A 17,206-nucleotide genomic window follows, 5' to 3' on the forward strand; every position below is an offset into this window, starting at 1 on the left:
CAAATCCAAAATTGGCAAAGAAAACGCAGCTAAAAGTACCAAAGATCCCAACAACAACAACAACAACCACAATTGGCATAAAGCGTCATTATTATTATTATTATTATTATTATTATTATTATTATTGTAATGTAAACTGACAAATTTCTTGTTTTATTTACACTATATTTATATTTACTTAAATTATTTAAGCTCCTTTGAGAACCTGATTTATTTATATGATTGTATTAGCGTTTAAGTTTTCCTATGACAATTCTCTTTAATTTATAAAAACCATTTTCATTTTGTATTTAGTTATGTTTAATTGTAATTTTTTGGCGAAAATAAAGTTGAAAGCTAAAGAACCTTAAATATGTGTGACAATTATTTGGAAACTGTTTATGGTAAACCATTTGTATTGTATGTTTGATTGAGGTGAATATTATGATGAATTCATTTTGAGGGCTTTGAATATTTTGAAGAACCGCAAAGGATTTTTCCTTTAACAAAACATTTTCCTAAATAGCTAAAGGCGTCTTCTACATCTTTTAAAAACTCTTCTTGAATGACTCTCACTTCATTAAGAGATTTTTCAGCATTCAGTATTAGCTAAAACTCTTAACCTAAATAAAGCATCTTAAACTTTTCGTTTTTGTAAATTTTGTATATATATTTTTTTTTTTGAGTTCAATTAAATAGCTGAGACTTTTTTTAATTTATAATATTATATTTATAATTTTTAAATATTTTCTAAAAATCAATGACTCCTTTTTTTAATGGACATCTAAAACTTTGTTTCAGTTCATTCTAAGCTAAGTTTCATTCTTTTGTAGAAAAATTAAAATTTCATCAATAGAAAGTAGGCCTTAATTTTTTGTAGAACAATCTAGCGCTGATGTATAATTTTTCTGTACGGAATTATTGTTTAACATTATTCAGTTTTTATTTATCATTACACTAAAGCAGACTTTATACTGAATATATGCCATAGATAAAAATATTTCAATAAAAAATATATATACAAATATACATATAAAATAAAATATACATTAAAGGCTATTTACAGTTCAGCAGATCCTTAGCTGTTTAATAAAAATTCCTCTGCGGAGCTGATGAAATTCCTGAAATGTTCTGCAGCAATTTAAGCAGCCCAGTCTTTAGGGGTTGCAGCTCAAGCGTCCTTCAGTGGCACAAATATTTGCTGATCTATAAATTTGCTTGTCTCTATTAGTGTTAAATACATTTGTATCAAGGACGAACTCTCTGAGCAGCTGAATTGATGAGGCAACATTTTGTTACAAATTGTCCAAAAATGCTCCAAATATGTTTTTTTTTGCTGTGTGTGTGTGTGTGTTTTGTGGGCAGACGAAAAACCTGATTTTATAGTTAAATTTTTGCACGTCTTCAATTGGGAGTGAGGGACTTTGGGACTGAGAGCTGCTCCTGTTTTCGGGTGACGCGGTGATCTTTGATCTCCGCTCATTGTGGTATGCTAGGAATGAGCTTTGTAAAACGCCGCATTACAAGCAGCAGCAGCAGCGGCAGCATTTTCCATTCTGGAAAAGAGACCAGACGATCTGGAGGCGATCGGGCGACGATCGGGCATGGCAAAACGCCAATAAGTGTTCGAAGTTCCAGCTAATTGCGCCCGAGAGTTGACTTTAGGTAATGGCAAAGGCAGAGGCAGGGGCAGTGAGGGAGATCGGGAGCGATCATCGACGATCAGTGATCGGTGCAATTGCCAGCCGTAAAGCGAATGTCAATGCATTTTGCGGCACTTTAAAACGCCCGAAATGAAGTTTGGCAGTTTACAAATCACCGACTGCGGCTTGGGGTCCCCACTCTCATTATCGCCATTCATCTGGTGCTCGCAATCAAAATCAGCGAGCATTTGGCAAGGATTTCACTTTGTGCGTCGCTTCGCCACTTGTGCCTTGTGGCATGCAACAAATTGATCGAAAATTGACAAAATATTGGCCAAGCAAAAAAAAATAAATAAAAATAAAATTAAAAAAAAAAAAAATGAGAACAGCGATCGAAAATATGCAGTTCAATTGCATTGACGGCTGCAACAAAACAGCAGCAGCAACAACAACAACATCAGCAACAACAATAAGAATGCAGCCCAAGGACCTTGGGGCAAGTGCCGACAAAGCGATAAATTGCAGATGAGACGCAGCGAGACTTTGCTCCACTAGCTCAAGTATTTCATAATGTAAGCCCAGAGATATTGGCCATGTTAAGAGAAATTTCATATTAGAATATATAGCAGAAAGTTGATTAAAATAAAAGTACTGTGAGGTAAAATAGGAATTATATGAATATGTGATAGAGAATGGGCTTTATATAGTCTCAAAAACAGACAGAAAAATCAGGAATTCAAAAAGTTTTCTTTTTTAACTTTTGATATGTATGTATATATAAAATAAATAATAATATATAATAAATTATAAATAATAAATAATGAATAATAATAGATAACAAAAAAAACTTGAAGAGAGTTTAGCGCAAGAGTTCAGAGATCTTTACAGGTTTAACTTGCATTGAGACAGTCTAATATTTATTTTATAATAGAGAAATGTTAAATAAATTAACAAATATTTACAATTTTTTAATGTAGTTGAAGCTCTAAATTCTCTGAGACAATAAGTTTAAACAATATATAAAGCGCGTGTCGTTAAACAAGGTTCAGTATATCATGAAGTGTGGCAGTCTAACTAACAAACAAATTCAAAGACAGAAATATGCTTAAGAGTTATATAAATATTAGGAAGAGCTGAAATGAGGGTAAGACTTTCCAAATGTTTTAAAGAAGAAGAAGTCTTTCTACGTGAAAATAAGCACAGATATAACAGACTGTCAGAGCAAATACAAAGCTGACAGAAATTAGAAAAAGTTTAGTTTTAAAAAATTTAGTTTAAGTAAATAAAGTTCATAAAAAATATATTAAAATAAATACTTTGTTGATAAGAAAATAAAATGGACGATTTTGTAAATAGTCTCAACTCTAAAAAAAATAAATGCATTTCTTTATTTGATATTATATATTAGATATATCAAGAGCCTCAGTGAGCAGAACTGTAAGAAATTACAGGAAAATATATACAGATGTTTATTATAAACAGGTACTTATTAAAATATAGTTAAACTATTTAGAAAATAAATTCAACTCAAACAAAAATTTTTGTCGATTTCCAAAAAACATTTTCTTGCACCGTTACAAACCCTCTCAAGAAGCAAACAAAACCTCTATAAAACAAACCCGTTGCATAGCTCGAGCTAAGGCTGATAAAGTTGCGATTGTCTCTGCCATATGTTGGCTTCAGGTTTATTAACCCCCAAGCCGTTAACACCTGAGCCCACATAATTTGTCATGGCATTTGAATTTGTACAGCATTCAAATACAAATAGACGACAAGCCCCCATGAAAACAGAAAAGAAAGAAATGTAAAAATGAGAGAAGAAAAAAAAGAAAAGCTGCAACCCCAAATTGAAATAAAGAAGGGGAAAATCATCTTAGAAGTGCCTTGAAGTGATCTAGGCCCGCAACATATCCGTTTTCCGGCTACCCCTAGCCAAAGGTGCCGGGCAGGTGACTTCCACATTGACTTCGGCTGCGACTTCGACTTTGGCTATTAATAAAAATAATAGTTGCGGCTAAAAAAGTAAAAAAAAAAAAGGTGAGCCAGTCGAGCGAGGATCTACACAGACAAAGAGAGAGAGAGAGAGAGAGAGAGAGAGCGAGAGACTGACGTGAAGACGTGGAGGCCATCACATGAAAAAAAGATGTCTTAGGTCAGTTGCAGTCGAGGGCTGCTGCTGCTGCTGCTGCTGCTGCAGGTGAACCTAAGCGAGGGCACAATTAAAAGGCCGACGAGGGCTGTGGCAAAAGGCACCTGTGCCGCAGGAGCCGAATAGGAGGTAAGGGCAGTCCAAAATGTTACAGCGGCTCATTTATGTTTATGTCCTTTCGTTGTAAGCAGCGCTGATTCCGATTCCTTTTTTGAGCCGCACAAGTGGCGCGCCAGCACCTGCTGAATCCTGGAACCTGTCGTTGTCATCGTTCGTCCTCAACATTCAGCTCCTCCTGCTCATCCTGCTCCTGCTCCTCCTCATCGTCGTCGTCGTCCTGGCTCAATAATTGTGAGCCAGACGAGACGCGTGCTCAGAGCCGGTTTACAGCAAACATATGCCAGGCTTGCCGTCGAGGCAAATTACAACAGCAACAGCAGCAACAGCAGTGGCAGAGGCAGCAACCTGTACCGGTCCAATTGGCATGTGGGCCACACGCCAGCCGAGCAGCCGAACAGCCGAACAGCAGTCATAAAAATCTCTCGAGTCAACCACAAAGCAGCCAGACTGCAATCTTCGTCTAATCTAGGCCCCGTGCACCTTGAGGGAGTGTGCCGCAAGCTGACGCATGCAAAAAGATGAAACAAAAACAAAAACCAATGGAAGGTGCACAAACCAACAACAACAGCAACAACAAGAGGAACAACAACAAGTGCTGTAAGTGCGCCTGCACCTGTCACGCTCATCGATATTACAAGCAGCCAAAATGACCCAATTTCGAGGGGACCTTTTAGGCCGACAGCCTGAACCTCAGCCTCAGTTTAAGCCGCAGCCTCAGCTAGAGCCAGCGTCCTGCTCCCGGCTCCTTGCTCCTTGCTGCTGCTGCTGTTGCTCTCATTTATATTATTCGATCTTCGTTTTTTATGGGTTTTCCTCGCTTCAAATTGTTAAGTTATGATTGCCTCTTACCCTCAAGAACAATTGTCACCTGCAGCATGAGTTGGGCATATGAAATTTATGTCGGATTGATTGTTAGAGATTGACACATGCAGTGAGTGTGTCTATGTGTGTGTGTATATGTGTGTGTATATGTGTGTGTAAGAGAGAAATGTATTAATGAAGCAGGTGAATGTTGCACATGGTATCCGTTTTAATTATTCCATTACTGATTGATTCTGAAAGCGAGCCTAAAATTGTAATCAGATTATATGAAAAATATTGAAGTATTTGAAACCAATACTATATCTATATATGTATGAATTATAATGGTAATGATGAATGAATAGTATTTATGCCTGAATAATATGTCTACTATGAATATGTACCTAAGCTAATCTGCAGGAAATACCTAATTAGATAACATTTTCAATCTCTTTAGATTATGCCTTATGTTGCAAACATTAATATATATGTATTATAATAATATTAACTTGTATTATATTATATTATATTTTTTTAAACACAAATCTCTTAAATTAAATTAATGATTTCTATAGAAATATCACAGATCTTAGCTGCAGCTGTTTGTCTTGACATTAGAGTCTACTAAGGCAAATGCAAGTAGGAAACAGTTTAGCAAGTTCGCCGACCAAATCTGAAGCCAACAGAGTGCCAGGCTGCCAGACGGTCAGAATAGTCAGAAAGTCAGCCAGTTAGTCAGAGATTAGCCTTACCTTACTTAGGAAAATCTTAAGCTCGTTCGATTTGCATGCGAACATTGACAAAGGCAAAAGCAATGAATGACAAATCCAAGTCAAATAGGCAACCCCTACTACATGTTCATGGTATATATACAAATATATATGTATGTGTGTGGGGTAGTCAAGTGGCAGGGCATACATGTATATATATATACATAGCATATAAGGCAAGGCAGATTGTGAAATCTATTTAAACAGCTTAATTGGCAACAAGAGCCACGGAATAACAAACAGAAAACAACAAAAACAAAAAGCAAAAACAACCCGCAGACAATGAGCCAATCAGCTCAGCTTAGCTGGCAGGGTGCAAAAAGTCGAAGAGTCAAAAGCCCGAGCCAGCAATTAAAATGACAAAATCTAAACACACAAAATGGTTCGGATTTTGCCATGTGCCACAGCCAAAACGGCCCCCGAGAAAGGTGCACAGCCGAAGAGCAGCAAGAAGAAGCTGAAGGAGAAGACCCAAGAGTGCAACAACAACAAAAACAAGTCCGATTGAGAGAGGCGAGAGTGCATGGCTTGTAAATACCCTAACTGAATGCTGAGCAGAGCGCACTACCGGCAAAGATTACATGTTACCCTACAGATTTATATATACACATACACAACACATTGATATCACTTGCTTCGCTTCTTCTTCTCGCCCTAGGGGTATTTCTTTATTATTTATTTAGTTAACTCCTTGTTGTGGGATTTTTATGCAATTTTCACGGAATATGAAATAAATTTTTATAAAAAAAAAATTAAATTAGAAAAAATAAATTGATTTTAAAATCTAATATATTTAAAGTATATGTACATTAATATAAAATAAATTTAAAAAAAAATATTAATAATAAAAATAAAATATAAATAAATCAAAAATCTTATACATTCATATTCTGTTTATTTATTACTATATATAAAAATAATAATAATAATAATAATAAGCTTGGTAACCCAATGCTTCATTGCTTGAAATCAATCTCAAATATCAAATACATTTTACTATATTTGTTGACAAAAAGCAAAGGGAGTGAGTTGTCGAACAAATATGAATAACTTTTATTGCCATGGCATTTAAGAATATATAATATCATTTTCAGTTCTCTCAATTCTGTAATTTACGAGTTCGTTTAGTATAGACGGACGGAGAGACAATTAGATGGGCACAACTCGATCGACTAGGCTTGGTTTTAGAATCACTTGAAGAAGTATCAAGTACACATGGACTTTTTATCATCCATCCCGCCTTTCATTCACCCTTAACACATCCTTCCACAAAACCAATATACCCTCATAAGCACTTGATCAATGGGCACAAGAGCAGAAACCAGAAACGTGCATTTTGAAGGCACGCACAAGGTGTTTTGTCTGATGTTGAGCTGAAATCAATGTGCATGGCCTAAACACAGATTATAGACAGATTTGGGAGGCAACAGACGGCAAGCGGCAAACAAAAGGACAACAAATTGCGGCAAGAAGATGCAACACACACACACACACACACACACACAGAGACAGACAGACAGAGAACGGAGAAGTTCTGACTGCGCGTCTGCGCTCTGTCCGAGTCATTATAAGAATTTAAGCGCACCTTTTCATTTTGTCTGCAGATCGAGCAGCGACAGGTGCGCAGAGATAAGCAAAAGAAGTTGCAGTCAGAGCATAGCGGTAGATGGAACGATTGGTAGGGGTCCTTAGGCGTTATCCTAAGAGCTCCACTGCTGCGACTGCTGCTGTGCCAGATTCGGACTCGGTTCGCAAGCTGGCCAAATTAATTCCTTTGCCATATTTTATAATTCAACAGATGACACGAGCCAACGCAAGTGCCCGAAGCGCAGAGGCAAAAGCTGAGCTTAGCTAGCAGAGAGGGTGTGAGAGTGAGAGAGGGGAAGAGAGAGGCAGATAGAGAGGGTGCCTCGGCTCGTTTGTGGCACATGCCACAAGCAGGACCTCTGCCTCGGCCATTGCCACTGCTGCTCCTGTTCCTGCTGCTCCTGTTCCTGCTGCTCCTGCTCCTGCTGCTGCTGCTGCCTCCTACAATGTCCTGCACGAAAGTAGGGTACTTGCTCCTGCTCTTGCTTTTGGCTGGCCGCAGATCCTGCTCAGTTGTTAAGCGCTTTCTTGCGGTTCTTTGCGAGCTCTCAGCTTATTTATTTGAAAATGCAAAATTGTTCAGTTTATTGAACCTGCCTGCCCCGATGACAATGACCTTTTTCTATGCCCAAATTAAAAAACAAAAAAAAAAAACAAAAAAAAAAAGAGGGTTAGTTCAGCACCCTATAACTGCATGTTGGCCAAAGAACAGTTACGGCCTTAACTGTCTACAGGTGGAAATTGTTCGCTTGTCACACTAATTTCTCAAGTATCCTTTTGTTTATTGTGGTTGCCAATTGTTGCATTTGTTTGAACTTCGCTTTCGGCTTTCAGCATTCGGCATTTGGCTTTGGCCCTTGGCTACTGCAATTTTGTGCCAATATGTCGCGAGCGCATAATTAGCTTATAAATGCAACAACCAGTTAACTTGACAAAAGCCATTGAACCTGCCCCCTCTGCGAGATGATCATTAGAAGCGAGCTGCTCCATAGGCATTTGGTTAGCAGTTGAATGAACTGCACTGAGTTCATTGGCTGTTGCAAGGGTAGCTATTTCTTATTTATATTTTCCTTATATATATGTATATGTATATGACATATGAAGCTTGATTTGCCAAAGTGATAAAATAAGAGAATATTGACTTTTGGTATTTATAATATTGAAATACAAATTAATTCATATTATTCATATCAAATCAATTAAAATCAAAATGTGAATATGCCAAATTTGAATGTGATAATAATTATAAATATAAGATTTAATTTAAATAAAATCATTAATAGTATTGAATAATTAATAATATTAAATGTATTAATTAAAACAAAATTTATAAATTTTAGAAATTAGTTCAGAGCCTTTTTTGGAATTGAGTTGTGAGAAAATCTTATCCAGAATTAAATATAATTACATTTACCATTACTAGTAAATAAAAGAACATACAGATGTAAATAAAAAATATTATATTAGTTATAATAATAATCATAGTAATAATAACGAAATTTTATCATGTCTTGATAATTAAATACATATATCACTTATTTCTATGCGTGTTCAATATGTATGTATAAGAAGGTATTTATGAGAGTAGTATGTCAAAATTCCAGCCAATCATAAAAAAATAGACCAATTGAAATAAATACATTCTCTTATATGACTCGGCCTTATTTTATTGTCCTCTTAAGCTACACATATACATATCCATATTTATATATGTAAAAGCGTCTCTTATAATAAAGGCACAATATATTAGTGGTATTCAAAATTCTGTCGACAATCAACTGCAAGTGTTTTCTCCTTAATTCTTTGCTTGTCTGTCTCTCATTTTATTGATAATTTCTGATCTCACTCTTTCGCCTTTTAAAATATACTCATTTGTTTAAAGCATACATACATGCATGTAGAGGATAAGAGTTAAGTAGAGTATGGGAGAATTAATATTCAGAGGAGAAATCATTCTTCTCAAATACTCCACACAATCTCCATACAGCACTAGCTTATATATATGTATGTACGTATACTACTACTACTCACTCCAATCTCTACTTCAGCTACATACATATATGTATACACCACGTATCTATTTTTTCTATGACATACTTAACCGTATACTAATATAATTACATCAACGCTTAATTAACAATACAATACTCAAGGCAAGGATCATGAGGTCTTATATTGTTTACTTAAAACTTGTATATAATTAAATTAATAAAAATGAATTCACAATGCATGATGTGCATTAAAATAGTATTTAGTTTGAGTCAAAGATTAGACATTCTAAACGCCTTAAACGTTGCTCCAGCTGCATCATTTGGGTGTTCATGTCATCGAGCTGGGCGGCACAGCTGCAGCAATCGGAGCCCGACTCAGATTCCAGCGATACATCCAGTACCTGTGAAAGGTTTTGCTATAAGCTTGCTGTTCGGGTTGTTTTAGTTTTTGTTTTTGCTATGTGATGATGCAGCTGTGTGTTTTGCTTAGAACTCTATTACTTAAAAAATGGAGCACTTTTATATTTGGTATTTAGCTTTTGCTCCAGACCCGAAACTTTCGCATGTTCACGAAATTTGGGACTGGTGGCGTTGGAGAGGTAGCTCATTGGTGGTTGTAGTTGTTTCGAGTGTTCACTTTCAACCACCTTGAAGTGTTCGTCGAGCGCTCGATAAGCAGCCGATTCGCGCGGATCAATGCGAATGCTCAAATCATTGCTGGCCTTTGAGGCATCGTCCAAGCTAGTTTTAGAGGCGCAGCTGGTGTCGTTGGCCGATGTTGCCATGGACTTCTCATCGAACTGTGAAGCATCATAGGTATGCAAATTGGATTGCCAAATGAAGAGCTGCAATATATAGATAGGAATTATAATTTATACATTTACATATATTTCCTCATTCAGTGCACTCACCTGGCGATCGCTGCCTGCAGTGGCAAACTTATTGCCGTCATGATCAAATGCGACAGCATTCACTGCATCTGTGTGCCCAGTCAGCGTATAGATGGGCCTGCCCTCCAGTAGATCCAATATGCGAATAGTTTTGTCATCGCTGCCCGACAAGAGGAAGTTGCCACTTGGATGGAAAGCCAGATCATTGACAGGTGCCGAGTGTACGACATATAGTTGCAACAGCTGGTTATGGACCACATCGAAGACCTTGATGCGATTGCAGCCGAGGCCAACGGCTACCATATTGCCCCAAGGATGCCAAGCTAGCTGACGGGGTGAAGCACGCTCCTCGGTAAAGGTGCGCACACATTCCCCACTGTTCAGGTCATAGATGCGTAGAGATTTGTCATCACTGACGGTGGCCATGAGTTTGCCATTGGGACTGAACTTGGCAGCACGCACCCAATTGGTCTGCTGGGTAAACGACGAGATGAACTGACGTCGTGATACGCGCCACAGTTTGGCCGACTTGTCATCGGAGGCAGTCAACAGGAGCTGCCCAGTGGGATCAAAGTCCACACTGCGCACCGGCTTGCCGTGAGCGAGAAACTCGGCCGAGCCACCGCGTACCTTGGGCTCCCAGACTTTGACGGTGCGATCATGGCTACAGGAGGCCATGAAAGTGCCCTTGGGCGACCAGCTCACTCCATAAACGGGCTCAGAGTGCGAGGCAAATCGGATGCAACGCGCTGCCTGCTTGAGGTTCCACAAAATAACTGTGGTATCCATGGAACTACTTGCGATTTGTTGGCCATCGGGGCTGAAGCGCAACTGTGTTATGGCACCGCTATGTCCGGTGAAGTGGCGCTCCAGTGTCGGATCTTGAAACATTTTATGCTCCATAGTTTTCAGTTCTTTCTAGTTATTTTAATAGAGTTTGACTACAGAAAATTTCCGCTCCAATTTAAATACTTGAAGTGCGCAGCGACGCTTGCTTCGATGCGAATGTATCGATTATTTTCGTAGTATAGCAGTTAGCTTTTGAAAGTAAGGCAGCGCTGTTGCACGATGGTTATTTAAAAATGAATGCAACACTTACTTCCGTTACAGCAGTAATCCTACATGTATTGTATAGTTTGGTGGTTACGGCCAATGCAGTGGATTAACTGATCGACATTAATTCGCACTCTTAGATAACTCGAAACATTATTTCCTTGCCAGGGTGAATATTTAAAAAAAAATTTAAATTGAACACGACACAGGTAAATTTATGTTTAAAATGAATTGCATGAAGTGCAAAGCAGCGCTTGCTTAACTCAAATCACCTTGATTGCATTCATAGCAGTTAGCTTTTGAGTGTTTACAAATGGCAAGTGATGTTAAGCGATATTTCTGAACACTTATACAGCACTACCGATAGGCGAAGAGGCTAAAGCTATCGGCACATTTGTGTTGCCCAAGTATTTGTTAATATTATTACTTTATTAATTTTGCAAACTAAAGTGCTGTATAAAAAATGTCACTACTTACACAGAGCATGCGCCAGCTGCTGCGCCACACAACACAGCGTGCCACATTATGCGGTAAGCTTGTAAAGAATTCTATTCAGCATGCCATGACATAACGTTCCCATGTTCGCCTTCCATTGCAGGTGCAATGCGTGCCCTGAGCTTAGCTCCCACTCTACAGCAGCAAAACAAACCCGCTACTATTGATGTGTCTGCCATTGCAAAGGAGCATCAGAAAGAGTGTCAGACAGTATGCGAGCGGATTAATCAGCAGGTGGCTAAATCCGAGCAGGGCCGGCTATTCGCTGTGGTTCACCTGTGCGGCAAGCAATTCAAGATTACACCTGGAGACATCATTTTAGTCGAGGGATATTGGCCACCAACGATAGGCGATGAGATTAGCCTCGACAAAGTGCTGCTGGCGGGTGCCCGTGACTTCACATTGATCGGTAGGCCTATTCTGGAAGCGGGCTTGGTCACTGTTAAGGCCACCATTATCGAGAAGACGCTGACGCACACGAAGACACACTTCAAGAAGAAGCGCAGGAAACAGTATATGCGCATCAACTTCCAGCGATCTCCCAATACAATGATCCGCATCAACTCCATTGAGCTGACTCGCCCGCTGGACAGCAATGCCGAGCCGGAAGCAGAGCCATCAAAGCGTTTGTTTTAGTTAGCAACTTTGCCTTATTGAATTAAATATATGTGTAAAAAGATAAACAAAGTATAACAAGTCATTTTAAATAATTTATTTAATATTTATACAGAACGCAACAACGGAAAAAATTAATTTTGTTCTTTGATTTCAGAACCACAACTGTTAAATATCATTAGCAGTTCTCTTAGGAGCAGCCAAATTACATTTACAGTTCGTGTGCTGTTGCCCTAACATATGACTGTTAAGCTCTCAGCTCTGTTAAATAACACTGCTAGTGAGCGGTTGTTTTTATACACATCTGGCAGCCTTCATCTGAGCGCGCTTTTCGAAATTCTCTGCACAGTCAACATTTACTGCTTGAGTGTGAATGTGCATGTGAATGTGTGCATGCTTTCTGTACAAACTCTGCTACTTTAATCAATTACATATTCAACTTTCATCTTGATTCAATGCCTCGTACATGGCGATGCCTTTGTAGTTCCCATAAACATTCATTTGGCGACATATTTGCTAAGCGTCAACCTACTTTAGCCCCAAAACACAGTCGCAGTTGCATTTACAGGTCTCTCTCTCTCTCTTCTAATGCTGCGGCTGCGGTAACTGTTGCAATTTTAATGACAACCTTTTATCGTGCATGTGGTTGTTGTCATCTTTCATTAAAAGACGTCGCCCAGTCAGGGGGGCAACAAACACACACACACACTCACACACACACAGAGTTTCTCTTTTCTTTATCAGTAGATGTAAGTCGCTTTGCTGCGAGTCGTATTTGTTTATGTTTCGTTTCACTTTTGCTAAGCAAAAGCGCTTACATTTTTGTTTCTTTCCATTTATTCATTTTTTTTTCGCTTAGCCCCATTTAAGGCCCGAGGAACTTGCTGAAAGTGCAATGAATTAGAAGTTTCAGATCTGCCATGACTTACTTTCGCATTTACCTACACTTAAAATCACTTTGTTTTTCCAGGGCCAAAGGCAAGGCTTTTTTCGTTAATTTTGAAACTAATTCGAAATGAATTTTGTCTCATGCCATTAAAAATTATGCATGTTACACATGGTCCCCACTTTGCTCACCTGCCCCAACAAATTTATCACAAATTGCTCAAATTGAATTGCCAGTGAGTGAGAGAAAGTGTGTGTGAGGGAGAGAGATAGAGAAAGGGGAGCCTCCTTCAGAGACTTGAGACACGGCTCAAACAGCTGACAGCGAATGTCGCTTGCACTTTGGCCAAAAAGGTGTCGCAAATCAAATTTCAATATGGCAAAAATTACGTTTGGCAACGCAAATGGAAACATTTTCGTTGCGGTTAAGCGGCGACAGGTGCTACTTACCTGCATCAGCAGGAACAGCAGCTCCTCGTCACCTCTCGCTCTCGCTCTGGCTCTCGTTCTGGCTCTGGCTCTGGGGCTTCAAATGTTGATTATGTTATTTACCCATGAAAATTGCATTTGATGTGACGATGGCAACGGATGTTCGTTTATTTGTTGAGGCTCAAACTCTGCGTACTCATGCCCAGGCACAAGCCCAATTCCAGCTACTACTACAGCGCCAATTGCAGCACACACACACACACCCTTCAGTCAGTCACAAATCCCATGGAAATGCGTTGCTCAAGTCGCAAAAATTTTCTAAATTTATGCGCTGCGGCGTTTGATGCATGAGGATTCAAGGCGCGGCAGGGCAGGGCAGGGCAGGGCAGGGCAGGGCTGGGCAAACGACTATAGGGGTGTGGGTGGTGGAAAAGTGGGGCGTGGCAACTAAAGGATGGCAATTGCGTCCATCCATCAACAGCATCACTCAGTTTTGACATATCATTGGAAATCTAAGGCCTCATCATCTGTGACGTTTCATTAACCTACACAAATCCCATTAAAGTAAAGGCGAGAGGGAGGGCCAGAGGGCCACAGGGTGTGCGTAAGTGTGTGTGTATGTGTGCTGGGTATGAGGTGTTAATATCAACAAGCAAGTTGCTGCGACGCAATCTACCGATTTCCGCTTAACCAAGCCAAACATTGCATTTTTGATTACGAACCGAAGGCTGAAAGCTGACGGCAGACGGCTGAAGGCTGAAGGCAGAGACTGAAGGCTGAAGGCGACCCTAAGCCGTTGCCCGAAAATCCGGTAAATGTTTGCCGCAGGCAAAACCAGAAAACACGAAAGGAATCTGTTGCCACAAAGGGGCGTGGCCGGGCCACTGCTGTAGCTGTCGCTGACGCTGACGCTGACGCCAGGGTGGCACAGACGACTGTTTAATATGCTGGTTAGGGAGAGAGGGGAGAAGGGGGGCGCAGCTAAGGGGAGTCGCACAGCGCTTATGATCGATAGCAACTAAATAATGAGGGGAAAAACTTATTATTTCGTTCAGCAAAAATAAAGATGATGCTAAGAAAATATACAAATAAAAATGTGTTAGCAAAAAAAAAAAAAAAAAATAAATAAAAAAATACAGGTATAAATATAAAATAATATTTACCTAAGCTGCAATATATGTATTTATAAATGTGCAAGAAAAAAATATATACATATATGTATATAAATATAAAATAATATTTACCTAAGCTGCAATATATGTATTTATAAATGAGCAAGTAAAAATAAATAAATATTTATAAATATAAAATAATATTTATCTATGGTACAATTGTGAGCATATTTCTATATATGCATATATCATATTATTTCTAAGGCAAAGTTGTTCTAGTTAGTTTAACTATTTTTATTTTGGAATATTCCATCTAATAAATTGGTACTTTGCATTTCATAAAAAATATATCTTTTTAAATTTATATATTTATTATTATTTATTTAAGTTAATTTAATATTTGAGCTTGTAATGCATAGAAAAAGAGGGAGAAACACTGAGGGGGAGCGAAATATATGATAGGAAAGCCTCTACAAATCTAAAATCTAGCTAAGCTAATCTGTTGGGTTGACTTTCACTCTTGAGCTAGAAGTTTTATTACTACTATATTTTATATTTTATTTCATTATTACATTCTTTCTGTTTTAATATGTATATGATTATTAAGTTTTATCACAGCTGAATTAAATTATTAAAAATACATCTGGAAAGTATTTATAATCAATTAATTTTCTTACAGATGCCTTAAGCTCTGCTTAGCCTAAGGCATCTCTTATACTATATAAAGGCCATTTAAATATATTCGAAATTTGGTTAAAGCTACTTTGCTTATCTCACACGAATCTAATGTGTGTGCTGCTCATTCATCTTTATCTCGATCTCCACCTCCATCGCCATCTCCATCTCCATCTCCATCGCCATCTCCATCTCCATCTCCAGCCAGCGAGCATATTATATTTACATTTTGTTTATTTTTCGATTTGGGGTTGAATAAATATTGTTGCCATTGTTGTTGTTGTTGTTGTTGTTGTAAGCTTCAGCATCTTCAAACTGTCTTCGAACTTTTCATTTTGAAAATTATGCAAAAATCGAAAGAGAACAAAAAAGAGGAGCAGAAAATTTGGCTATATCCTTGGGGATATTTTGCTGTTCAGTGAATTGCTGTTGATGCCAAACTGATTTCCGAAACACAAAATGCAAGGGTTGTCAACACATCTCCAGTTATCTAGATAAAGCCACACTAATATCATGCGAACCTTTATGCCCAAAACACGCGTACACCCTCACTCACCCTCACACACACACACACACACACACGCACGTGTCAGAGGAGTCGATTTAAATAAGTTTTGACATGGTGCAAAAGTTGACAAAGTTCGCTCAGTTGCCTAATGATGAAATTTTCAATAAATGTCATTTGTGAACTGTGCAAAGTGTCAATAGCGTCAAACAGAGAAAACCTATCGAGAGTCAGAGACACCTCCCGCTCTATCTCTCTCTCTCTCACTCTGCGTCTCTCTTTGTCTCCTACCAACTCGAATGTCCAGCTGAATCCTTTGGTACACACACACACACACACACATTCACACCATTCCCGCCTGGTTGGGGCACAGCTGTCAGCTTGTTTGGCATTCGCGTTCAATGCGTTAATAATGACACTTTTTTACTTGTTCCCAGGGTGTCTCGCTCAGTGCACTCAGTCCCTCTAACTAGCTGGCTGCCCAGTGGTTGCGCCCTTAAATTTAATTACTTTTTCATAGCTCATACGCACAGTGTGACGAGCACACACACACACACAGACACAGAATGGAAGAGAGAGCTGGGAGTTGGGAGTGGAGCTCGCCCGTAGACAATGGCCGCTGGTGATTGAAACTCGTTTAAATTTGCATGTAAAAAGCAAGCGAAGAAATTTCCAACTCTGATTGCAGACAGCATACGAACATAGTACCATTGCTCCTGCCACGCCCCTGTGCCCAGGACCATTGGAAAGTCAGGTCATCAATAGTTGACAGTTTTATAGTCGGTTGTCGTTGATTGTCACAGTCGTCATTTAATATTTGGACACGACAGAAACTTATTGTTGTTGTTGATGGTGGTGTTGTTGCTGTGTGTGCCCTAAAGCGTTAGCCAACACTGGCGAAAATGTGTATATAAATACTTCATGTATATAAGTAGAATTTAGTTCAGTTGAACTTTTGTATAAATTTTGACGTTGCATTATCACATACATAATCACATACATATACAAGATATATGCACCTATATTTCTCGCCAGATATCTTGACTTGACTTGACTAGTCCGACTCCGAAGAGCTATCATCATTGCACATTAAACGTCTGACGAATTCCGCATGCTCTATCGCATGCAGATTTGTCAGCTCGACCACAATATTAATTAGTTCATCCTCCGTATCGCTTTCCACAGACACATCGTCCGATTGGCTGCCGTACCTCTCGTAGTTCTTATAGGCACGCACATCCCTAGCCAGCTTCTCGATCTCCTGCTCCAGCACTTGTATGCGCTCATCCAATGTGAGGATCTGCGACCTCTGCAGCGCACTAAGCTTTGGCTTGTAAAACGACATCGTTTGCTTTGCTGTACAAATATGGATGACATTATATATGAAAATATATATTCGGCGTATTTTACACGAATAAACTTACATTTTTGCTGATTTTTCCTTTAATATCACAGAATCATGTGCTGCTCAAAAACTGAAATCTGAAATGTTAAGGCAAACGGTAGG

At 38.8% G+C, this 17,206-nt stretch overlaps 2 protein-coding genes and 1 long non-coding RNA gene across 3 annotated transcripts; 1 reads left to right on the top strand and 2 right to left on the bottom strand.

Annotated features, from left to right (window-relative positions):
- Positions 1 to 9,197: 9,197 nt before the first annotated feature.
- LOC6582687 (POC1 centriolar protein homolog) lies at positions 9,198 to 11,204 on the bottom strand. The gene is made up of 3 exons (XM_002008343.4): positions 11,030 to 11,204; positions 9,952 to 10,968; positions 9,198 to 9,885 (listed from the first exon to the last, which is right to left on the bottom strand). The coding sequence occupies exons 2-3, from the start codon at positions 10,831 to 10,833 to the stop codon at positions 9,538 to 9,540; spliced, it is 1,230 nt and encodes a 409-aa protein (XP_002008379.2). The 5' UTR covers positions 10,834 to 10,968; positions 11,030 to 11,204; the 3' UTR covers positions 9,198 to 9,537.
- A 124-nt stretch (positions 11,205 to 11,328) lies between these two features.
- LOC6582688 (39S ribosomal protein L21, mitochondrial) lies at positions 11,329 to 12,168 on the top strand. The gene is made up of 2 exons (XM_002008344.4): positions 11,329 to 11,513; positions 11,582 to 12,168. The coding sequence occupies exons 1-2, from the start codon at positions 11,447 to 11,449 to the stop codon at positions 12,112 to 12,114; spliced, it is 600 nt and encodes a 199-aa protein (XP_002008380.1). The 5' UTR covers positions 11,329 to 11,446; the 3' UTR covers positions 12,115 to 12,168.
- Positions 12,169 to 15,031: 2,863 nt separating this feature from the next.
- Positions 15,032 to 16,394, bottom strand: LOC122757594. The gene is made up of 2 exons (XR_006357691.1): positions 15,751 to 16,394; positions 15,032 to 15,684 (listed from the first exon to the last, which is right to left on the bottom strand). It is a non-coding gene; the product is annotated as an uncharacterized LOC122757594 (long non-coding RNA).
- Positions 16,395 to 17,206: the final 812 nt, after the last annotated feature.

This window comes from Drosophila mojavensis, unplaced genomic scaffold, assembly GCF_018153725.1.
Source record: "Drosophila mojavensis isolate 15081-1352.22 unplaced genomic scaffold, ASM1815372v1 contig_74, whole genome shotgun sequence".
NCBI classification, from domain to species: Eukaryota; Metazoa; Arthropoda; class Insecta; order Diptera; family Drosophilidae; genus Drosophila; species Drosophila mojavensis.